At 34.7% G+C, this 25,037-nt stretch overlaps 1 protein-coding gene across 3 annotated transcripts in view; it reads left to right on the top strand.

The window, feature by feature from the left end:
* Window positions 1-25,037, top strand: part of SNX29 (sorting nexin 29) — a 128,869-nt gene that overhangs the window by 26,717 nt on the left and 77,115 nt on the right. For 2 of the 3 annotated variants that reach the window (XM_061993607.1, XM_061993605.1), the window contains 6 exons: window positions 91-163; window positions 655-737; window positions 7,874-7,937; window positions 8,924-9,052; window positions 19,182-19,264; window positions 22,552-22,658. In XM_061993607.1, coding sequence (XP_061849591.1) covers window positions 91-163; window positions 655-737; window positions 7,874-7,937; window positions 8,924-9,052; window positions 19,182-19,264; window positions 22,552-22,658 — 539 coding nt within the window. Of the gene's footprint in view, window positions 1-90; window positions 164-654; window positions 738-7,873; window positions 7,938-8,923; window positions 9,053-19,165; window positions 19,265-22,551; window positions 22,659-25,037 lie in introns of those variants that run through there. The other variant, XM_061993608.1, reaches the window with a different exon arrangement.

Genomic DNA, 25,037 nt, shown 5'->3' with positions numbered 1-25,037 from the left:
ATGTAACTCCCTTCCTTCTGCTTTTGTTTTTATTTTAGTTTTTAAGTACTGTTAACTGAAGAATGCTAATGCCTGTGCATTCTGCTTTAGGTAACTTGGAGAATGGAGAGGAGCATGAACGCATTCATGCAGGACTGGTTCCAAGATCTGATCATCCCTACAGGTACACGTCAAATATCCTTTCCTTAAAGGAAGAAAAATCTTCACCCTATAGCTGCTACCTGATTATTATTACCTAATGTATAGCTACTCAATACTGGAAAACAAACTATTTATCAGGGTACTTTTGCAAGACAAATGCAAAAGCTTACAATTTCCATTTTGCATAGTTTCACATATTGAACTTTTCCTAATTATCTTGAAGTCACGAAGTTATGTCAAATGACAGACTTAGCTTTCTGGTATTGGAAATAGGTTTTATGTTTGCTTCTACGTTATTTTTTACTGTATTCTCCATGGCCAGTTAATTGTGCAATTTTTTTTAGTGTATTCTTAAATCAGATTTGCAACAGATACATTAAAGGAGAATCAAATGTAAGTGACTGAATATGAGTGCGTATATTAACAACTCTAGTTTCTGGAATGCTTTTTTCTTAAGTCTGGAATTCAGGATTTTGTTTTCATATATTAATGATGATGTACTTTTATAACTAGAGTGGAAGTTGGTCCTCCATCTCAAGTGAATACTTTAAGCAATATATTGCCTTCAGCTGCTGTTCCAGAGTCCATGACAATTAGTAAGTACTTCCTTGATGTATCTAGATTGAAAGTTCTATAATTCTTCATTTCTGCTTTTATTTCATTAAGATCTGTTTAGAGAGGCATATAACACTCATTTTTGATGTGCTGGCCACGTTAGAAATGACTGCTCTAAAATAATTTTTGAAATGGCATATCCCACGTTACGGTTCATTGCAACTGCTGTGGCATTAGCTTCTCTTTCCACAGAGAAGCTAATGTCATCCTTCTGCTACAAGTGATTTAGGTAGTTCAATTAACAAAAAATATTTAATTTGATTAACATCTTTAAATCTCTGCAAGCTCTAAAAATGTTAATGGCTGGTTCAGATGTGACCTCACTTATTTAGCGTGCTTTCATTAATACCTAGTCAGAAAAAACCCCTCAGTCCAACTGGGAAATCTTTCTATATACACTCAGTCTGTGGCTTTGATATGTAAATCCACTACAAACATGGGTATGGGCTTTCATAAGCAAAACCTTTAATTAAGATTAAAGAGGAGGACAGCCATATTTTCAGTGCTGTTAAAGGTTAAGCTGGACAGGATAAAATAACCTTTGCCTTAGAGATTAGTAGAAGTACAGGCAGTAGAACAAAGTCTTAGTTCTTAAAATAGCTTAAACTAGGCTAGCTGTCTAAACATGTAAGTCAGGATGGTATTTTTTTCTCACTGTACAGAAAGTTTTGTAACTGATCTGATGTATGTGGCTTTGTTCCTAAAAACTCTGGGATGTGTGCTTGTCTGTTTCTTGTAATAAATTTAAATTGTGACATTTGAGAAGTTAGAAGTGATGCAGCCAAGATGATTTTCTGATTTATGGAATTATCAAAAGCAACGATCCCTTGGAGATATCCTAATCTCGCGTTTTGGTGTCATGTTCACCATTTGTGTCAATGTATGTTAAAGGAGGTAGACCATGTATTTTCACTGGGTATTGTTTCATGTTCTGGCATGGGTCTGCTGACTGAGTTTTGCAAAGCTGAAAAATCGTTTCTTACAAAATATTTTATGAAGTGGACAGTAGTTTGTGACCTTTAAGCGGTGTAAATGAAGGTGTAGGTAGACTTGCTGGTGATAATTACTGTGATACTTTAGTCACTGGATATTCTCTGCTTGTGTTATTACTACGATATCCTTTTATTCTTACATTTTAATTTGATTTTTCAGTGAAATGATTTTCTTGGGAAACGTTCTGATTTTATTGCATCCCATTGTTTTGTAGTTATATTGGGTACCAGCAGGGGCCGCAATTGGTCTCCTTCAGTTACTCAGTTCCTATGCGTAGTTAAGACAGCCATACAATAGCAAGTAAATCTTGAGATTTTCAGTCCTTGACACTTAGCAATTTGTTACTGGAATGAACAAAAGGATCAATAGGAGCACGCATGCTATCAGTAGTTTCCCATTTGGAGGAAGTTTTAGTGGAAGGACGGGAGGAGCACTTCAGAACAATCTATAAAGTTAGTAGAATGCTTAGTTAAAGAATTTAGGAACCAAACTTCAGCTGACTGTACCTATAAGTTAATACCTTTATAGTATCTGATCCCAGATACATTCAATAAAAATGCTTATTTCAAGTTTGTTGATACTGGTTGTAGATTCTCCACCCAGGAAAAATTCAGTGCTATGACAAAGCCAGACACTGAAGCTCTTTGCTTTATGGCAATTAGCAGAAGAATTATTAAATGGTGAGGCTTATAGCTTGGTTGCATAGCAACTAATTCTAACACACCAGACAAGAAAAATGGAAAGCAATAGTACAGTGAGAAAAGCTGTGAGATCTCCAGTGACTGGATTTTTGTCCTTACTTCTGAAGACAAAGCCTGAAAAGATTTTTCTTTATTTTTTAAAATTTGTCATACTTCCTTTCCAATTTACTTGTATAGCACTGACCTTTTCTCAGTTCTTTTCATACAGGCTAGAAAATTATGTTATGAGAAGCTGTAATTTAAAATTTCTTTTGTTTGGAATGATTTTACTGAATTTGTCCCGTGCATTTGTAAGGTGTAGGTTAACTTAGCAGCAGATATATCCCAAAAACTACTAATACCACTCAAGAGAAATCCTAATCCATAGAGTTGGAGTTTTGCTGTGTGTGTTAGACATCATTTGAAAACTTGCCCTACTTTACAAATCATTATGTGTTATAACCAATTTTATAAAGAATTAAGTTTATCATAAGTTTTATATTTATGCACCTGTTTCATTATAATTTGCAATAAAAAACCCTCCTTATATTTATCTTGAATGGTAAACAATTTGTCTGCTCCAGTTACTGTCACTGGAAGATGATATTTCCAGCATTGTTTTACCAACAGAAAAATCTGTCCTACCAGCACAAGTCTCCCTATTTTTATTGTGTTGTGGAAAAAAAGAAAGTTCCTAAACTTTTATTTTAGAATGATTCTACTTTTGTGCTTTACAGGGTTCTTTGATGATAGCACTATTGTTAGCAAATAACTGGGAACTTAGTTTTTCCACTATGGCTTTTGTAGCTTTTTAAAGTTAGGCTTGGCCACAGAGGTTAGCCAAGGTTGTAGCTTTGTACATTATTCCATATAGTTTCATATCATCTTGAGAAAGCCCCCTTTTACTGAATAATCAAACCTACATGTTCTATTTTTACCCTGACTGTAAGTAGGTAAGATGTGTGGTTTTGTACTTCGTCCTCTAAATAGCTTCTGAGCTCTTCTGTAACTTGGTTGCCACTGATCACTGACAGATGCTGAATTCTTTTGACTCTTCTGAAAGGACAGCTCTGGAAAAGAAAGTGCATAAATTTAATCACTTAGAAAAAAAGTGTGCAGTTCATCTTACAGACATTTATTTGGTCAGAACTCTTCCACACACTAGAAGGCCAACACTGTATTGTTTCATCGGTTTCATACTAAAATTTGCCTTGTTAATAGTAACATGACAGGATAATATTTACAAGATTTTGGAGCACTAAATAAAGCCTGAATAGCCACTGTTTATGCAGGCAGCTTAGGGAACATGTCTTTAAAGGTCAGGCTTCTGATTTAAAATGTAACTCATCTGCTTGAAGTTTTATTTGTGTCTGAAAAATCTGTGCAAATTTGCACTCAGGAAAATGAAAAGAAACCCCCATTCCTGTAGACTGCTCCCAGCCCACCCTGATACTCTATCTGCAGGATTGCAGAGGAGTGCTGCATAACCTTGTGTACATTGAGAGATGATTTCATCAACAGCTCATTCTTCGTAACAGGTGATTGCAAATCATGCTTACCCAATCTTTGGTTAAACAGCAGAAGGGTTGTGAAACTTAGGACTTTTTTGGAGGCTACTGGGAAATTGACAGGTGTTTTTTTTTAAAGCATGGCACTTTTTAATGTGTTTCATGCTCTGAATATGACCTTAGAAAAGCTTTATAGAAGCTAGATTTTGCATGCAGCATGCAAGCGAATTAAAAAATATTTTAGAGCAAATATTTGCTTTATTAGTTATTAGGGACTGCAGATTAATTTGAACAATAAAGATTATTTTTTGTTTTAAAAAAAGTAAGGTTTAATAGGAAAAACATAATTAGCAGATTCCTTGAATTTTATGTTCTTTTACTAATGAAGGTAGACCTGCTTTGAATTTGCCGGTTTGCATATGACAATCTTTTTTTTAAGAAATTGTTGCAAAAATATCTCTTATGTAATTGGAAAGACTTTATGAAGCTATCTTTATGAAACTCTGATTGTCTCTCAAATTTTAGATATGTTGGTGTTGAATGCTGATCTTTAATAACAGTAGTGTATCTCTTTCCATTAATGTCACTTTCCAGAATGGAAGTGATGTATCAAGCACAAAGCAGTTCAGAAGTAGGACATTAAACTAACATCAAGCAATTTTCTGAAGTGGGAATACATGGCCATCCTCCCACGTTTTTATACAAAAAAGAAAGAAGAAAGATTGAGGTGACAAAGTCCAGAAGTCAGAAAATGCCAAATTTATGGTTGTTGCTACAACCCTGATTTTTTTTCTGGTGTTTAATTTATTCATTTTTCTAACCCACACAATGAATGAGATAGAAGTCTGCTGAAAAAATTAGGTTATGATCATACACTGATGTCAGAGACAGGTATAACACACAGACAAAAGCTTATGAACTATGGATGTTCTGGCAGATTTGAAGTGAACTTGCTGCAGTGTATGATACTTTGCATTCAGCTCACAGTCTGACTTGCTGCTAAATTTTTCTGGAAGCATAAATGAGACCAAGAAATTACAGTTTTTGAAACTTTTGAATGTTATGCCTGAATTAAATAGGTATCCATTTAGTTCTATTTAGTTACTTGCATGAAAACGTCATGAAATTAAAGTTTCTGATTTTTGTCATGATAAATTTTATTTAATTGCAGTAGTGAATGTTTGACTCCTTTATATTTACTGTGGATTGAGAGGTTAAAGAAGTGTTGATGATAAACTATATAGTTCTTGTATTTGTTTTGAGTAATTTATAGAAAATATGACTCCTTAATACTCATAATTTCAAGAAGGAATAACATAGGGATAGCAATGAAGCAATATTGCTGCTAGGGTATGCACAGGCTGGACAAGCCTTCTAGAACCCTAGGCCCTTGGACCAGACTAGTTGTTTGTGTTGATACTTTATTCTTCACTGCTATCTGTAGCTAAACTAAACGAGCAAGAAATACTGAGTTTGAATTGTGTTTGCTTTTGTGGCCCTAAATTAAGCATTGATTTTTGTTCTTTCTGTGATACTGAAATTTGGAGTTTCTGCTTTGTGGTATCTCTGCAGTATTGCAAGTTCTGTAACTCTTAGAACAGACATGAGGTAAATGGAAATAAAAAGCATTTTAACATCTTTTTATTTCAAGAGGCTTTTTATCTTCTCCTTTTATGAAGATGATAGTCTTTAACAGAGTCTTGCTCTCAAGCTCTGCTTACTTAGATTTGTGTTGGAGAGGGGAGTGAGAGAAGATGAGGTTTCAACTGTCTACTCATGCAAAAGATTCTAGGTAGAATAAGGGAAAGAAGATTAAGTTATTAGGCAGGTTAAGATTACAATTTGAATAGGCTGGTAAAATTGGAAAAATGGAGACAATTTAGAATAGCTTTGCTGTTGAAATGTTATTAAATCAGTACACATTTGAACAGACTGAGTATGCATGCAGGCAATTAGTATAGAGTAGTCACCTCAGCACAAGTGCAGAGCCAGTGCTACAGTAACTTGTCTGAGTAGCAATGGCTTTGATTTATTCAGTCAGAGAAATAATACTAAGTGAGATTGCATATTATCATATTTTAATGACACTCCTGAAATATTTAAAGTGCCATTGGCTTGATGCTTTCTTGAGGAGGATTCTGTATTCAGTTTCATAGTTTAAGATCTTTGTTTTGTTATAGAGTGGTACTATACTGAAAGCTTACTGTGAATGTTTTTTGCTCATCTTGTAATTGTTTGTTAGTATTTAATACCCACTAGTTTAACTTCTGGCTTTTCTACAAGATATGGATTTTTTTGAGGTAGTTGGATAGAGAACTCATATAAAGTTACTGTGGAAAAAGCATTATTCTTTCTTGTGATGAATTATAACTTACTGAAATGTTTCTTGCTAATGTCAGTTAGTTCTCAAGCTGTAGTATGGAATCATCTGCTTTCCCCATGACCAAAGCAGAAATGTTTTGGAAAAATTCTAGTGTGAAGAAATTGGATTGTCTGATTTCAAGGAATTTAAGAACTGTACTAAATCATGTAAGGAGGTATCTACCAGCAGATTACCAACTTCAGACTGTGGTGTCTGCACTGACTGATACGTATGTTTGACAGAGTAAAACCTTTCACATTTTCTGCATCACTAAAGTTTTACAGATTTACTCTTGTCCACAGGACAATGTTAAGTTTGGTTTTGTTTTTAACTGCTAAAATTTTGTGTAACTACAGAAAATATTAACAAAGGTGTGAGCAATTCAGTGATTTTAATGTAAAAAAACAAGTTGTCCAGTGGCTTTGCTCACTCAAAGAAATTAAGTAATACCAGTTCTGCTAGTATGTTTTCATTAAAAGCACAAAAAATTTGCTGACATCTGCTTTGAATATTTGTGGAACAGAATTGGCTAATTCATTATATACAAACATAGGAGCATTTAATTTAACTGCTGAGAAGGATGTTTTAATATTGTGTCCCTCAGAAGCTGTTGTAAAATATTGCTTAACATGTGTGAAATTGTTTGTCTTTTTTTTAAAGTAGTTTAGGACATCTGTCTATCCTAATGTTTGTTAGAAACCGTTCAGATCTTTGAAGACCTGTTGTATTTCATGTATTCTTGCAAGATATGGAAGTCAGAATCTGTTTTAGATTAGATGATTGTCGTAATATTTCTCTGTAAATTTATAATAAATAGTAATAGTGCTGTTGTACAAGTCTATGGTGAAACCTTTATAATAGCAAAAAGGACTTCAAGTGAGGCCAGACTTTGAGCTGACACTTGTCTATATGATATTGAGCTGCTCTGGTATCGCTGTTAAACCTGACCCTAAAGAAGCTTTTAAAAACTGGTATTCTTGATTTAACATCAGAAAATGTTTTTTTAAGGTATTTATAGGAAATACAAAGATTTTTATAGGAAGTTAACAAGATTCAGAAATCCTGTTGTCTTAAAGATGGCATTTAGGACTGATCTTGAAAAGAAATGGCATGAAGAAAGAATGACATTGACTCTACCCTGGTCTCATTGTACTTAGTTGTATTTCCCGTGTCAGAATTTATAGCAAGGAAAACAAGCAACTTGGAAAAGTTAAACCAGTAACAATGTATGTCATTAATATGCATATAATGAAAAGGTGCATTGTGCCATACATTTACAATTAAAACAAAACAGCTGTAGCCACAGGCAAACTTGTAAACATTTGTACTAAAGCCAGATGCATACTAATTTGATTTGATCGATACTTCTGATACTGTGTTAAATAATACCATTTTGAAAGATTGCTCAATTTAGTGACGAGGTTAAGGGTGTTTTTATGTGCTTTGCTGAATACCAAATGGTGCTGGCATCATCTTAAGCATGTTGCTGAATTAATGCCACTAGGTACATGACTTTTAGATCTGAATGATGCAAACATACACACTATTTGACCTTTTTTATCCCTTCTCTTTAGATGAACTTCGTCAAGCTATCGTGGCCATGATGAATAGAAAGGATGAACTGGAAGAAGAGAATAGGTAGTTTTCTTGTTCTAGTTACGAGGCACTATAAAAAAAAAAATTCTGTTCTTTAATACGAGCTGTCCTTTGTGTGAAGCTATGCTATTACACATTATACATATTTTTTGGTGAAAAGTAAGCTCAATACTTCAGTGTTGAACTGTTAATACTGAAGAGTAATGTTTGCGGGTCAACATTTTCCCTTTTCCTTTGAGTCACATATAAGTCTTTGTATCTTGGGAGCTTTTGCCAGTTGTAGTTTTTCAAAAGTTAGACCCAAAGGATTATTATGATCTCTTAAGATAGCTTTCCAAATGAGTAAAAAGTTTGTTCGTATACAAATACTCAGAAAATGTCAATTTTTCCCCTTCTGGTGCAGAAGTCATGTAGGAGGGCTATGTTTTTTTAATGTTAAGACTAACAAATGATCCCATTTCACTGCTGCTTATCCTCTTCACTCTCATAATTGAAAGTTATTACCCCTTTCAGCTTTGCATTTTTTTGACAGAAGGATCAGGATGCTTTGGGTTTTACCATTATGCATCATACTGAGCTTTGCTATCTCATCAAAGGTGTTGCACAGAGGTCTGTGACAATGCTTTCAGTAGAGACAAGATTCTTACCCTCTTGCTTGTAGATTATTTTTGAGACATATGGTCTTGCACCGAAGCAGTGAAACTACATTATAAGATGTTTTCTATAGTAAGTTCTTTTTGCATGGTGATGTAGTAGATACCATAATAGATAGTGCATTGTACATGTTGATGAGATTATAATATGATAGTAAGCACTTAAAGCTGTTTTGATTTGGTCTTTTTTCCTTGTAGTTTTTCATATCTTTGTATAATCAGGTAAATTCAGGTAAATTTCTTACATTGAATAGTGACATTTTAGGATGGCATCAATGGTGTCTTTCAGACAACCTAATCCATGATTAGTACCGTCTCCTCTAATTAGCAGGTACCATTTGCAGTGTTCTAACAGAGGCTGCTGCCTTCTTCCAGATCTCTGAGAAATCTGCTCGATGGAGAGATGGAGCATTCTGCAGTGCTAAGGCAGGAAATGGACAACTGGAGAAGGAAAGTAGCAGAACAGGAAGAGCGACATGCCACAAAAGTGCAGGCCTTGGCACGGTAAGAAGCACTGCAAGTGTCATAAAAAGGAAGAGCAGTGGAACAAAGGAATAAAAAATGCTGCCCACAACAAAAAGTAATTTTCAAGTAGTTAAGTTTTCAGAAGAAAATGAGTGATTTAGGACTAAAAAAGTCATGGACTTCATTTGAATTTAAGCTGAAAGTAAATTCTGAAGATTTTCTGACAAATTTGGTGGATTTGTGGGCTGTTTGTTTTTCTGTTGTTAAATGTTAACAATAAGTGAGATTTTAAGATACTAACAAAGCCACCGTTACAGCTCCAGAGGAAAGAATAGTAGTGAGCTGAACTTAGGACAGCTTCAAGTTTTTAATATTAAAAAGTAATTACTATTAAGAAATATAAGCAATGAAAATAACAACAATTAGATAATGAAAATGGAATACATGTATATGTGTAAAGTAAATGTAAGAAGACTTTTCTCTCTTCATATACCCATTTTGTCTAGTTCTAACACCCCTCCCCCTTCTTTCTAATTCATTTTTATTCTACTTGCTATTTGGGAGATTCTTGGCATAGCTGTTTACTCATTTGGAACAAATCACAAGATAAGGTCCTGGATGATTTTCCTTCTGTTGGGTATATGATATTCTTAACAGTGCTAAAGTACCTAACTCTGTCTGCAAACAGTATTTCCCAAACCTCAAATCTAATACACCTTTTATATAAGGGGATGATGTGTAGAACAGAAACAATCTATTAATGTTTCTTGTAAACAGACTACTGTTGTTGTCCTAGAATAATGAAATACTCATTGTAGTATTGGAAGTTGTTGCTTTGGTGCATAGGTATAAGGCAAGTTGTTGTTTGTTTGGTTTGGCTTTTAGTTTTGATGGGTTTTTTTGTTGCTTTTGGTTTTTTTTTTTTTTTTTTCAAAACCACACAAGCTAGATTGTTGGGATTCTAGCTCTTGGGTTTGGAGCCAGTGAGGTCTTTCTTTGGAGACTTTAATTTCAATATTATTTCACAGTGTTTCCTCTGGTAGATGTCTTCTGTAATTCCACACAGAGATTAGTATGGGGACACCTTCCCACAAGTTCTTACTTCAGTCAGTAGAAATTGTGCTGAGTTGTCCTAGTGTCAGTTACACTGAGTAGCAATATTTGTGTCTTTCAGTCCTATAGAATATGTCAGTGTCAGCTGCTGCTGACATAAATACCCTTCCATATGTACCCTCATGTGTGTGAGGAATAAAGAATGTGTTATCTGTCCTCTTTAGTGACGTTTCCACCTGGTCTGTCTTCATCTGTCTGGTTATTTAAGCATGACTTTGTTTACCTTATGTTCTTTTCTTGTGCTGTGGTCAGATTTTCATGGCTTACCACTTTATCACCCACTGTAGCATAAGCAAGAGTTGTTGCCAGTCTCAAGAGTACCAGTTTCTAAAGTGGTATAGCTGCTTCCCTGTAGCTCTAGGAAGGTCAGCTGGAACAGGTTGCCTGGGGCCATTTCCAGTCTTGAGTACCACATATGGGGACTTCACAGCCTCTCTCAGGAATGTTGTTGGCAGTGACCCATTGACATGTTCTTCCTAATGTAGAGAAAGATTCTGTTGGCTTTTTTTCCTATGAGGGATTCATTGCTGGCTTGTGGACAACTTCTTGTCCACCAGCACTTCCAGATCCTTCTCTGTAAAGCTATTTTCCAGCCCCCAGCACATATGGGTGCCTAGTGGTATTCTTCCCAGATGTAGAACTTTGCATTTCCCCTCGTACTTGAAGGAATATGTCTGAATCCAATTCTCCAGCCTGTCCAGGTCCCTCTGAATAGCACCACAACCATTTAGTCTATCAGCTGCTCTCCAGTTCTGTATTATCTGTAAATAGGGTGCACTCTGTCCCAGCCTCTGGGTCATTAGTGAACCTTGGCTTAGTATTGACTTCACCTCTGACTTTTTTTTGTGCCACAACTATGCTGAAAGCAAGGAATTTTAAGCCTCACCTTGTCTAAATGTGATTTACCTTAAGAAAGAGTTTTGAAAGTAAATGCTGCTGTAGTAGTAGAAATTTGTTCTTCGAATTCTAAATAAGCTCTTGAGTAATCTATGATGCCTAAGATCATGGGGAGGATTCACATGTATAGTAAACAACAAACCTCTCCCAAATGTTAGGAAGATTAGTAATCTATGCCTTGTCATAGAGAGAACTGTTTGTTTTCTGCAAGGGCAAGCAGAGAGCTTAGTGTCACTTGTCAGGTACCACAGCTGAGATTCCTGTAAGCTTTTTATTGCATGGCAGAAGTAGTATCTGAAATGGTAAATGAAAAGATTTCTTGTTTTTTTTTTTTTTTTTTTAAAAGTATGTAGAGTGTTATTAATTCTGCTTTTGATGACACACCAAACCAAACTACTTGCTTTGAGGGAGGGAGAGAAATGTTATAAGTGGGTTTGACATGCATGTGTTGTAGGACAATTGAGATAATGCAAATACTTCATCATTTAATATTCACGTCTCAGGTTATAGGAATTGTATATTCATATTTCTTTGACTCACTTCCCCCACAGTTTTAGAATTTGCAGTGACACATGGGTGAATCAGATATTTGTCATGCACACAGATAAGGAGCTTTTATAATGAGATCTAAAGAGATGCTCACTTAGACTAACTTGTTATTTTTAAATATTTTCTCTTATTGCTATGGAGACTGTGGGTATGTTGTGTTGATTGTTCTTCTGAAAGTCAGTTTACCTTGTCACATGATAAAAACAATACTGGGAGCTGTTTAGATGCTACAAATTCTCGTGTCACTGTTTATTATGGACTTTGGATGCATTTCTTTAATGATTCATTGCAACTCATTTTCTAGCACATAAGAAACTTAGTTATTTTGGTATATGGGTTTTTCTTGTAAATTCTTTTGTTGGTTCACTTTGTACAATGTAGGTGATGCTGATGCAATAGGAAGATTAAACCAGATATTTGGGCAATCTGAATAATTACAAGAATTTGAAATAACAAAAACTTTGGAAAAGCTTTCTAACTGTTGCCTAATACAGCTGGTGGGTGAAAAGAAACTAAGGATCAGATATTTAGTAATAATGAAATCTCACTGTTTACCTTGAAAACAGTTGATCACATGACTAGGTAGAAAAATGTTCTCAACAGTAATATTCTCAAGTCAAGGAAAACTATTCAGTAACAGTCTGACTATTGTAATTTTGTGAAGAAATGTGCTTCAGATAATGAGATCTGATATTTATGTATGTTCCCAAAGCTCTTGCAAAGAATTTGATGTAAATGTCTTTTGGAAGGCTTTGAGAACACAAATTTCAGCGATAGATCGGTCAGTGTTGAAATGATTACTACTGGATATCTGCAAAATTGATTTATTCAGCTAGTCTCCTAGACTCTTCAAAGACTTTCTAGTCTCCTAGACAAAATGCTAGCTTAGAGAAATTTTCCTGAGTTTCCTAAGTTATCTTCAAAAAATGGAAAGATTCTTGGGTCACTTTAGAAGAGGTTATCTCAGTCTTCCATGTAGAGTATTTGAATAGCTCTTTCATAATAGTTATGATATTGTTTCAAAAGGAACATGTCTCAGCATTCAACCTATTTCCTAGCTTTCCAAGAGAGTAAATAGACTCTCTAGAATAATTTTGTATGATCATTTTCTGTTGTTTTTTTTTCCTCTCTCATCAATGGACCTTTCTCCAGTTGCATGGACATACTATGCCACTGACTTCTTCCCAGTGTGGAAGTTTTTTAATTGAGATTCTTTTTTCTGTATGAGATACTATATGCATCCCTTTGCAAGGCAAAGATATTTACTGAAGTTGACTGTGACACTGGATAATTTCAGATTGATATTCTTAGACTATATTCAGAAATGCTGGATGAAAGCATTTTACAAAGAATAGGCTTTGTAGCAAGAAAAAACATATAGGAGAAGGTGATAATGCACTGTGTGGGGAAATGGGATGAGAATTTGACTGTACTTTATCTTGCACTTTTATGTACCTTCTGTTTACTTCCTGTAATCTAATCTGCCTCCTCTTATCTAGTGCCTCTATTATTTAAGCCACATTGCTTTTGAATTTGGCATTTTATATTAATCTGGTTTACAATACTTCATTCAGAACCATAGCACTTGAGTGGTGGGTGAAATGATGTGTTTTATGTCTTGAAATGATTGTATCACTTACCTTAAGTAGCTTCCTAGAGAGAGGAAAAAATATCTCTTGTTCCTGCTTGTGAAAACTCATTTGAATATTGCTATATTCCATGATTTTTTTTCTTCCTTATTTAGTTGGTGACATGTCACAAGTTTCAAAAACATTTTATAAAGAGTGAGATATGTGATTTCATAAGATTAAGAAAAATCCTCATATTTCTTACCCACATAGCTATTTTCTGCTTTTTCAGATGTGATATCAACACTAAGATACAGCCCTTTCAAAATTTAGGTTTGGACACAGCCTAAGTTGTGAAGCTATCATGGGAATAGTTTTCAGTTTATCATGCATATGGTGTTTGTCTTGCATGACAAGCAGTTAAGTTTATCACATTATTTCTCATTACAGGTTTTTTTTGGAGATTAGTTTTATACTGTAATCTCCTTATATTGTTTATAGAATTATATAGTTCAACTTCCTCTTCTATGAGAAATAGTTCTCATTTTTTATTTGTTTACTATATATGATCATATATATGTATGATCATAGGATAATAGTATGATATAGGATATATAGTATGATCATAGGATAATTCAGATTGGAAAGTATCTCTGGAAGTTATCTAGCCCAATCTCTGTATATAGATTCTACATATTCTTGCAGTATACTTTTTATTTCAATTAATTCTCAGGATTCATGCAATTTTTTTTTTTTAATATTTGGAAATTTGGTGCCTTTATAGTGTTATCTAAAACATGTAAGAGTTTATCAACATGTAGACATCTGTTAGATATTTTTTTTCTAAGGCTGAATTTAGAAATATGACACATTTTAGAAGTAAGATCCACAGAATGTGCTTGTAAGTATCAGATGTTTATGCCAGAAAGTTAATTACAGTATTCTTCAGGCCTCCAGTATTCTTAGAGTTGAGATACACAAGAAAAGCATTTGAGAGAGAGTAGTTTTTTACCATGCTCACTTTATGAAGCCCTAGAGGAACTTTTGGATCTTTTTCAAGAATCGGTTTTGCATGGATTTGTTTTGTTTGTGGGAGTTTTTTTGGTACTTTTTGTTTGGTTTTGTTTTGATTTGAGTTTTTTTCTGCTCTAGGAAAATAAGCACTATAAAGCCTCTTCCTCTGCAACAGAAATAATAACTTAAAGGTATAAACTTGCAATGAAATTTTTAGAAATCAATATTAATAAAACACTTTCATACTGGTATTGATTTATATTAACAGCCAGAAATCTTGATGAATGTCTAATTTGACTTGCAAAATAGACCTTAACTGTGTGCAGTGTATAAATATATGCTTCAATAAGCATAGCTATCTGTCACACAAACTTTGTGGACGTTACTAGAAAATAATTAACTTCCTTCAACTCCTCTTGTCCCTCCATAATGATACTTTTTAAAAGGGATGCTATAGCATAGGGAGCATGGGGAATAGTTCACCTGTGGGGTCTTGGGCCTTCTCCAAGAGCACAGCAGAAGTCTCTGCAAGGGTGCTGATCAACTGGTGTGTTCCATATGAATAGCATCTCTCTTTGACACTGTCATCGCTTTTTACCCTGTTGCATTCATCCACTCAATATCAGAGTCCTTAGGGAACAGTTGCTACTTTTCCTGGCATGAATTAACGTGTTGGTTCGAGTATGCATTTATCAGTAATATTGCATACTTTTGGCTCAAAATGAGGCGGGGGATTGAAGATATTTGGCAACTTACATTTCTTATATAATTGAACATTCCTTGCCATTCCAGATGTTTATTTATTATCTTTTTTTGAAAACTAAGTTAATTGTTGTTAAGGTGTTCTGTGGCCGTGTACTGCTCATGAATATTCCAAGAAAAAAATCAGTGAAGCAATATTTTGTTTCTGTAGCAGTATGAGCAGTGTCATAGAATCATAGAATGGTAGGGGTTGGAAGGGACCTTTAGAGATCATCTAGTCAAACCCCCCTGCAGAAGCAGTGTCAACTAGATCAGGTTGCATAGGAACATGTCCAGGCAGGTCTTGAAGACCTCCAAGGAAGGAGACTCCACAACCCCTCTGGGCAGCCTGTGCCAGGGCTCCCTCACCTCAACAGTCAAATAGTTTTTTCTTATGTTTAAGTGGAACTTTTTGTATTCCAGCTTCATCCCATCACCCCTTGTCGTGTTGCTAGCTACTATAGAAAAAAGGGATGTCCCAACCTCCTGACACCTACCATTTAGATATTTGTAAATGTTAGTAAGATCTCCCCTCAGTCTCCTCTTTTCTAGACTAAATGCCACTAAATATTGCCATGAAAAGCAAATCCTTTACTGCTCATGTCTTATTGAATAGCTTTGACAAAAAACATACCTTATACTGGTAATGCCACTCAAATATTGCTGTATAAACGAGCCCTGAGCATGTGCATACCCTTGGAAGAAATTTGCTGAATGTCTTTCCTTTTTCTGACTTCAGTTTCAGTGCAGGAGTTTAGTAAGATCCTTTTCACATAATTTGTGAATACATACAGTGCTTCCTGCTGAATTTTCAAGGATGTCTGACAATAGAAGTACTTAGAATTTTAGGGATTTCATGAAGTGATATCTTCCATTTTAGTCAATAAAAGCTACTTGTGTATCCCCTTTGAGGTTTTGATATTTCAACCTGATGTTTGATATTTTGATGTTTCAACCTCATTTTTTGGTCTTTTTTTCCCCTGTTACCTTCAACTTGTACTTTACAGTTTTGTCACTCTCAGCAGAGAATGTGGAATTGTTTGGAGTGCTACAAAAGATGCTGAAAGCATTATATTTATCACTAGTCTTGTAATAGACTAACAGTTTTGCTTCAGGTTAGATGGTAAAGTTTGGAAAAGTTGCAGAAGTAAAACTGGAACCTTCACATTTGACATCCTTAATCCTAGGTAGTACTGTTAGGTCAACTGGACAAGAATTTCTGCAAATCTGATCCTTAACTCTTCCTATACAGGAGTTTCTTCTCCTGTAAAATACTTGCTCTGAATATCTGATAGAATGCCTTTTCAAGTTGTTAAGGACTTTTTAGTGAGTTGTTGTAGGCGCCCGGAAGATCTCGGGCTGTAACACGAGAGGTGGAGAGTACAGAAGAGGTGGGCACGGGTTGGAGTGAAAGGAGGTGCTTGTGTTAGCAGATATAAGTGCATTGCACAAGCAATAAGCTGGAATAAAGCATCATCCATACTGAGTATGCAGTGATCTAGTCCCCTCAGCGATCAGTGAGCTGAGTGATCCGTGCGAGTGGCCTGGTGATGTTGCCGGTAGTGGCAACAGTGAGTGCTTTCTAGTTGGTGGGTCTTTTTGTGTTTGTTTTTAAACATGCTCTGGTAAAAAGAACTGTATAGTTTTGTATATATCAGGATGAGCCCTTTTTGAAGTCTAAGAGTAATAGTAATGAGAAAGATGTCAAAGAATGAGAAGTAATAAGGTGATAAAGAGACATATTAGAAAACGTAACTGAGACATAGTATCCTGCTTTGAATTTCAGTCTTGTATCAGAAACCTTAAGTGAATTGAAGTCTTTCTGAGCTTCATCTGTACTGCATCATTTTTAAGTTGATAAACACAATAGTAAAAAATGGATTTTAAACAATGCAGTACAGAGAGAGGGCACCGAGTCTATTCTCAAATGTAGAAACAAGATGGTATATGATTATTTCATGAGAATCCTTAAAACTCAATATATTATAATTGTATAGAGTTATTTCCATGCAGACATATTTATACTGGTGACAAATCTTTTTGTGTAGCTGTCATATAATTTTTTTTTCATGATGAGTTATTTAGACATTTTAATACAGTATATAGAATTAAACTGTTTCTGATTTTTTTTTCCTTAATCTGTATATCAGCATCCATCTGTAGTGGAAAAACCGACTCACTGATGATTCTTGAAAACTATCATAAAGTGTATGAAGTCATCATTAAAATTTGATAGTTGGATAATCAATGGTTTCTTCTTAACTATTTAACAACGTCCTACTAAAGGACTGAATAAAACTGAGGTTATATAGTTCAGAAAAATGATTCAAAGTACCCAGAAATGTGAATAAAGTACCACTCTAGGTTTCTAACTCCTCCCCTCATTGATGCAGGGGGACGGGAAATGGGTATTATAGTCTGTTCATGATGGATGGTCTCTGATGCTGCTTCCTCTCAGGGGGAGAACTCCTCACACTTCTCACTGTTCCAGTACGGGATCCCTTCCATGGGAGACAGTTCATCACAAACTATCTCCGTGTGAGTCTCATGCATGGGAGAAGTGGTCCTTCAGGAACGAACTGCTCCAGCATGAGTCCTCCACAGGGTCACAAATCCTACCAGCAAACTTGATCTGGTGTGGGCTCCTCTCTGACCACAGATTGACAGGTCCTGCCAGGACCTGCCACAGCATCACAGCCTCCTTTGGGCTTCCACCTACTCCAGTGTGGGGTCCTCCATGGACTGTAGGTGGATCTCTGCTCTGTTATGGACTTCCATGGGCTGCAGGGACAGGGCCTGCCTCACCATGATCTTCACCACAAGTTGCAGAGTAATCTCTCCGACAGTACCTGGAGCATCTCACCCCTCTCCTTCTTCACTGACCTTGTTGTCTGTGGAGATGTTACCACATTCTCGCTCCTTTCTTCTGCTGCAGTTTTTTATCACCGGCACAATAACTTCTTCCATATCTCAAATACATTAATAACAGAGGTGTTACCTCCATCTCTGATTGGCTTGGCCTTGGTCAGTGGTGGCTCTGCCTTAGAGCTAACTAACATTGGCCCTATCAGATACAGGGGAAGCTTGTGGGAGCTTTTCACAGAACCTAGTCCTGTAGCCCCTCTGCTACCAAACCTAGCCACACAAGCCTACTGCACACACACACACATATATATATATGTGTATATATATATAGCTATAGTGTGATAAGGACCATCACACATATTTGTGCGTGTTTTTGAATGCTTCTGCTTCAATAATTTCCCATAAATAAAATAGACACCTTTTAATGTATTATCTGTTTACAGTTTTCTGTAATCTATTACATGTCCAGAGTATTCCTAGAGCCTGTTCCACTCCTCTGGAATGATTTTGACCTGTCAATGTTCTCTCTTCTCTCTAACCAGTTGTAGGGTTTGTGTGTATGATATGTGCTGCACCTGTGGCACCTATCTATCTCTTCCCAGATAGTTTCTTAAAGAAATATTGTTTGAATTCACTCTCTGCAACACATTTTAGTTGTTTCTTTTATAGAAACACTTCTGTCATACTTGGTTAACTCAATGGACTTAAACAGATAACTGAAATTTAGACATGTAATTTGTAAGCTTTGTTTAAAACGAATTGTTTAGAATCCTTTTAATTTCCACCTAAACACAAACTAAGGTATTTAATGTTGTTAGGTGGAGCTATGATGGTACCTAGTTTGAATACTTGTCTTTCCAAAGAAAAGTAAGAGAAGTACAGGCATAGAAGTATTACAGTTGATGAGATTGACCTAATTTCTTCTCTTATGGTATGTAGAGAGTTTTTATCTTGAGTATTGTTGCTGAAGTTGCTGGCATTTTCTTAGAACAATGAAGTCTGGTACTAAAGCTGCATTTTTATTTGCCTGACATTAAATACTTAGACAATGTCTAATTTTATCCAAACCATTCTGAATTTCCTTCTTTAGTATTCCATCCTCATTTTTTCAATCAACTGTTAATCTAGATAGATTGTGTAATTTTTCTGCCATCAATGTAGCATAGTATAGAAAATCTAAATCAAACAAAGAACATTTTTGATTGATATAATTTGTTTCACTGATATGTGGCCCTGGAAGACTAGTAGTTTTTCTGGAACTGTGCTGTTGATGTGTTATTTAATGCGTAAGTAATTTTTTAAAGTCCTGATGACAGAATTTAGATAGTGCTTATTATTAAAGAGAGTATTTTTCCATTCAGTGGAACTTTAATCAATTTTGAGCAAATAATATTTATTTATTCAGGTTTTTTTATCAACAGAGAAAATGAGGTGCTAAAAGTGCAACTGAAGAAGTATGTAGGAGCTGTCCAGATGCTCAGAAGAGAAGGTCAAACAGTGGAAGGTAAGAATAAAATGAAGGGTAAAAAACCAGAAAAATTCATGCACAGGCTTTGTTTTTCTGTATGCTACCATTGAAGCAGAGTTTATTGGAGACATTGATACAGTGACCAAATGATGGAAGTGACTCTTCAACTTGCATAAAAATTGACAAAGAACAACCAGTGAACAGGCACATCTCTGGTTTACAAGCATTTGCTTTTTTTTGTTGTTTTCCTGATTAATCCTGGACTGGATCTCTGTAGATAACCAGCCTCCCAGTCCTGTGCAAGACCTTCAGCCACACAAAACAATCCTGATGTGTCAGGGAACATGGTTTTTGCTTCCACATTCTACTTTGTATGACATCAGCCCTCCTCCTGGAGAAAAATACCAAGAAAAGATGGTGGTTCTGTTTCTGGGAGAACTGTCCCTGGCGCATCTCTTGGGACTATTTGCTGTTGTGTGAAAAGTTCTGTAATGTAGATTGATATCAAACAAAATGAATGTTATGTGATGGCATACTATCAAATTACTACTAAGTAGAAACAGTTAAGAAGTCTTTGCTTTCCTTGCTAAGTCTTTTCCAAAACAAATGAAATAATTTACATCAAAGTAGGCTTAGCAGGAGGTAATTATAAGGCCTATTCATCTCTTCAAATCACGATCCTGTATTAACTCCCAACAGTGAAAGGAAGGTATTTGATATCTTTTCCTTTTGAGAAAACTGCTGATGTAGATTTCTGAATTTATTTTTACAGAATGTTTTGTGGTAGATGAGATTTGTTTTTTTTTTTCCAATAAGAAACCTTCCAGAAAAAACTATCAGTTGAAAAATTAATTAAAAATAATCTCTGAATTAAGATGATATCAGAATATAAGAATAATTATTTTGAGGAGAGAATATTGTAGTATCTCTCGATTATACTGGTAGTGTTGGTTTTAGAGATCAGTATTGCAGACCGTATGAGATAGGCTCTGTATTAAGACCAGACATTTCACTTTCTTTGCTAACTTATTCTGTGCTCAGCGGTGTTCAGAGTGTCCATGACAGGATGACTTGGAGTCTTGATTCTGAATCATCTTCTGGTGGGACCTGTATTTCCACTGGCTACAGAAGGTGTTTTGAGAGATGAGGTGGCTTTTCAGAAATTGGCACCATCTCTTTTTAGTTGTCAATATTTTGATCATGTAAGTGACTGTATGAGTACTAGGTTAATTCTGCTCAAAAGGGCTAGTCACTATACTTATCCGTAGTTTAAAACTTCATTGATCCTTACAAGGGTTTCCGTTAGTGAGAACACGTGTTTTTACTTCCGACTTTACTGGAATGTAGTGATTCATATTAAGAATTATTCACGAAAACCATCGCTTCAGATTCTTATAATAGCAAAAATTATCTTTCATTAGATACTGACGGTTTCTACGATGAGTGTAATTATAGGAGGAGAGAAAAGAAATATTCCTAGGCTAGCTATATTCTGCCATGTTAAAATTATGCAAATTAATGAGTGATAAGAATAGAAACTGAGTAGGATGGTCAGATTTTATAGATGAAAAAGGGCCATGGAACAGTACCAACATTTCTAAAAAAGAATATATGTGTTTTATTCTCAAATGATAATGAATAATCTGCACTGATTTCCTATAATATTTATCGCCAGTGACCAAAATAAATTTAAGCTCCAAACATTGTAATAATTTTTCTTGTATTGTAAATTGACACATTCTATTTTTATAAAACCATTTAAAGAAAAATAACTGCCATTGGAGATTTATTTGAAATATTTAGTAGTGCTGAGGCCTGTGACTCAAAAAAGTACTTAAGCATGTAAATAATCCCTGAGAAGTGATAGGTTTAGATACATTTCAAAAAAAGTGAAACAAAAAAAGGGATTTTCTCCTACATGTGCTGCAACAGTCAGATCAGATACTATTGAGTATGGCCTTTAAACAGTTTCCTAAAATAATAAATGAAATTCAGCATAATATTTTTCCTTGCAATGAATTAAAGAAAAACAAGAAAATGCCCAGCAAATATGATTATAAATCAATTGCCTGAGAGTCAGAACTGTGTCAAGTTCAGAATATCTACCAGCTTTCAAACTATGTAATTACTGCATAGGTTGAGCAGTTTGAAATTGGTATTTAAATATTTAATAAACGAGCATCCTGATATCTCAGATGTCAGCAGCAGTTGGATGTATTCGATTTTTCAAACCTGCTTAGATAACAATATTATGTATGTGAAAATGCTGATTTTAGAAGTTTCTAGCTGAAGAACTTCAAGCAAAGTTCTACTAGGAATAGCTCTTAAAATAGCTTTCAGAATTCACTTAATAATAAACTTCTGAAAATGTATATACTTTCTCAAAGAAAAAATCAGTTCCCAAGCTAAACAATATTCAATCAGATGAAATTTGTCTTCTCTCTACCTTACAGTGGTTGTCTATGTAGTTTTGATTTGGAAAAGTGGGAAAAGCATTTGTTAAATCTCCCTTTTATCAGGGGTTGTTTATGTTCTATATGCTAACTTATTTTTTTAAAAATTAGTAATATGTGAGGAAAAGTTGAATTGGACATTGTGTAACTTAGAGGAGATTTAATAGGCCTTAAAATGATTGCCAAATACTTAAATGATAGCTAGGAACAGGACTAGAATACACTGTAGTTTTTGTTCACTGCAAATAAGAAAAGAAGTCATGATCTTAAATGACAGGTGAAGGAAGTTTGATTAGGTATCAAAAAAACCTTTCTGAGAAGAATACTTAAATTTAAATAGATTGTAGAGGGAACCATGAAATTTCCATTATTAGAGGTTTCTAAGAATATTCAACAACTAACTGTCAGGAATGAAATAGCTACAGCTGATTCTGCTTCATGGAAAATCATGAAATAGTAGATAAAGTATGGAATGTCCATTCTCACCCTATTTCCTGAAATATCTATAATATGGAAATAGTCTGTACAAGTAGCATTGAAATGATGTTATAGAAGAGAAGCAGAAAAAAGGCTTAAGAGAAACATAGGCTTCATTTTCAAAGGCCTAGGGTAGGAATTGCAGATACTACCTACTTATATTAAATAGCTGCAGTCACAGAACAGCCAAATGCTTTTAGTTTGCAATTTTTTTCTGTTGAGAATACCTGACTATTGTACACAAGAAAGCTCTCTGCAGCATTTTTGCTTCTGGACTTGTAATAATGTTTCATACTATTTCCTATTTTGATTCTTTTTTTAGAGCTATTACTTCTCAACAGATAGTCTTAGATGGTTATGGAATTTTTAATTTGAGATATCTCTTTGTTTTAGTTCTGCCAAACGTTTGGAGTACTGATGGTGAATTCACTGTTCCGGAGCAAAAGCAAGTAGAAAACAATGAGGAACTAGCCAGCTCTTATGAGAGGAAATTGATTGAGGTAAAGTTTGTACTGCACAAATTTATGGAATGATAACTGTGACTTAACATTTGAAGCTGTAAATCTTTTCTTAGCTTAATTGTTTTTTTTTCTTCTAAGTGTATAAGAAAAGTCTAATTTTTGCATTAAAAAGACAAAAATGAAAGATTTCATTTTCAGGCTTGTGTGGTTAAAATATTGATTTGTTCATCCAGCTTCAAAGTGTTATTTAATGGAATTCATGTAAATTTTTCCTAAAAAGAATACATATTTATACTTTGATGTTTTAGTAAACAAACAAGTTTATTGAGGTTATAACCTAGGGTGGTGAAGTTGAAGGCATCTAAGTTACAGTACATAATTACAGTCACTGCTGTTTTGTCAGTTTTACTTCAAAATGAGGACTTAAAGTACAAAAAGACTACATATTTTGTTCATATTGTCTTCTGATTGCCAAACTGTGTTTCTTTTTTGTATTCTTTTACTGTGTAACATATTGGATACTGCAGGATGGAAATGGAGGATGGAAACTACTAATTCTGTTGATATGACTATGTTAGAAAAAGTTCTTAAAACAAGATTCACTTTTAAGAGTAATGAAATATTCATTAAAGAAAAAAAAGGCAAGATTAGTGTTTCATCCTAAATTTAAATACAAATGATCTTCTAGACAAGAGTAATGAAATTTAATATCTAATACCCGTATCTCCTATTAAATATTAAATGAACATTTTTATAAAAAGTAAAACAATTCTCTCTGTCATTCTCTGGCACAAAATAGTCCAAAATTGGATGCTCATATTAACTGATTAACATGAAAATGACTAAAAATGCAGGTTATGCATTAAAGAGACTAATATAATTCTTCTAAAACATTCATACTTGGTTATCTATGATTCTATCCTTTTCTCATAGGACCATGTATGTGAAACTAATTCTCTCCCTTAATGCATACCTTTGGTTGAGTTCTTCTGACTCCTTTCCTCTGTTCTGTACCTATCAAAATAATGTCTTAATTAAGAACACAGGTAAAATCTCGACTTTAAAAGCATCCTCCTTCTACTAAGTTTGTTCTGCATGTTCAGGAATGTGTTCCTAACACTTCTGAGTTTGTGGACGACAGTTTTAGCAGTAACACTGATTGCACAGCAGGGGATCTAACCGCAGGTAAACCTTGTATATCACATCCAGAAGAGGAAGACTGCATCTAAGTTACTAGTCTGTAACAATATCTTCACATACTCAAAATAGGAAATAACTCCAGTAACAATCCCAATGTATTTACCAAAAGTCATTGTTCCTTTTTCTCTCCACAAATGAAAGATGCAGAGTCTTACTTTCCAAGGTAAGCTTGTGTTGTGTTCCAAATTGAGGAGTAGGATAGAAACCACTCTTGAATGCTATTCCAGTAGTTTCATTCAGCTTGAATTGGATCTGAGAAATGTTTAGACTTAAGCAGTTTTAGCAGCTCTTACTTTGTGTTGTGTAGAATATTTCAACTTAAGACAGGTTCCCTTGAATTTCTTAGTAGCTGATCAGGGTATTGAAGTCTCCCCACGGAGAAATGACTGGCTGTCAAGAGAATAACAAAGATGCCTCTGCTGAGTAATTAGAGACTTTTTTTTCCTTTGGAAATTATTTTGTCATAATTTGTTAAAGAAATTTTCAGTTTCTTACCATGTTTGTTTAAAGACTGCATTTATCAACACTTATTAATTATGACTGGTAAATTGGTTCATTTAATCAAGTGATTAGAAAACAATTGTAACTAAAAATTCTGAAGGGTAAAGAAGCTTAGAGGAAGTTCGTACTGAATGTTTTGTTAAAAACAATGTTGGAGACATTTTTCCTTAGAAATAGTAGAGAAACATCTATCTAAATGCCACCATTTTGTCTAAATCATCAGTTCAAAGTGATATGGATAAGTCTTTGGTTACCTGTAGCAATTCCCATATATTTTCCAATGTCTTATGCTTTTGGACTAGGATGACAACTTGTTTTAGAGAAAGTAGATCGATTTATACAACTTCCAAGCCATGAGTAATGAAGTGTGTTTAAAGTCATCCTAAGATATATTTTTGGCTATTGTTGTACATTGTTTACTGTATATAAGGTAAAAATATGTTTCCTTTGCCATGCTTAAGTAAGGTTTGTCAGTGTAACATCACCAGAAGCTTTCTGGTGTTATACAACAAGGGAGAGACTTAACTCTTCAGAGTTTGCACAAAAACCCTGACACAATTGGATTGTGGTTGGATTGTTATCTCTAAGACATTGTTTCCAATTGTTCTATTCTTTGTGGATGTAGACCAGTAATAAACTAATAAATATATCTAATTAGAGTGAACATCATGGCTTCAACTTTATTTGCAGTTTCAACTTTTGATAATTTTGTACTCT

Source organism: Colius striatus, chromosome 3 (assembly GCF_028858725.1).
Source record: "Colius striatus isolate bColStr4 chromosome 3, bColStr4.1.hap1, whole genome shotgun sequence".
Taxonomy (NCBI): Eukaryota; Metazoa; Chordata; class Aves; order Coliiformes; family Coliidae; genus Colius; species Colius striatus.
The sequence above is the reverse complement of the archived record's forward strand: the minus strand, read 5'-3'. Positions and strand labels throughout refer to the sequence as shown.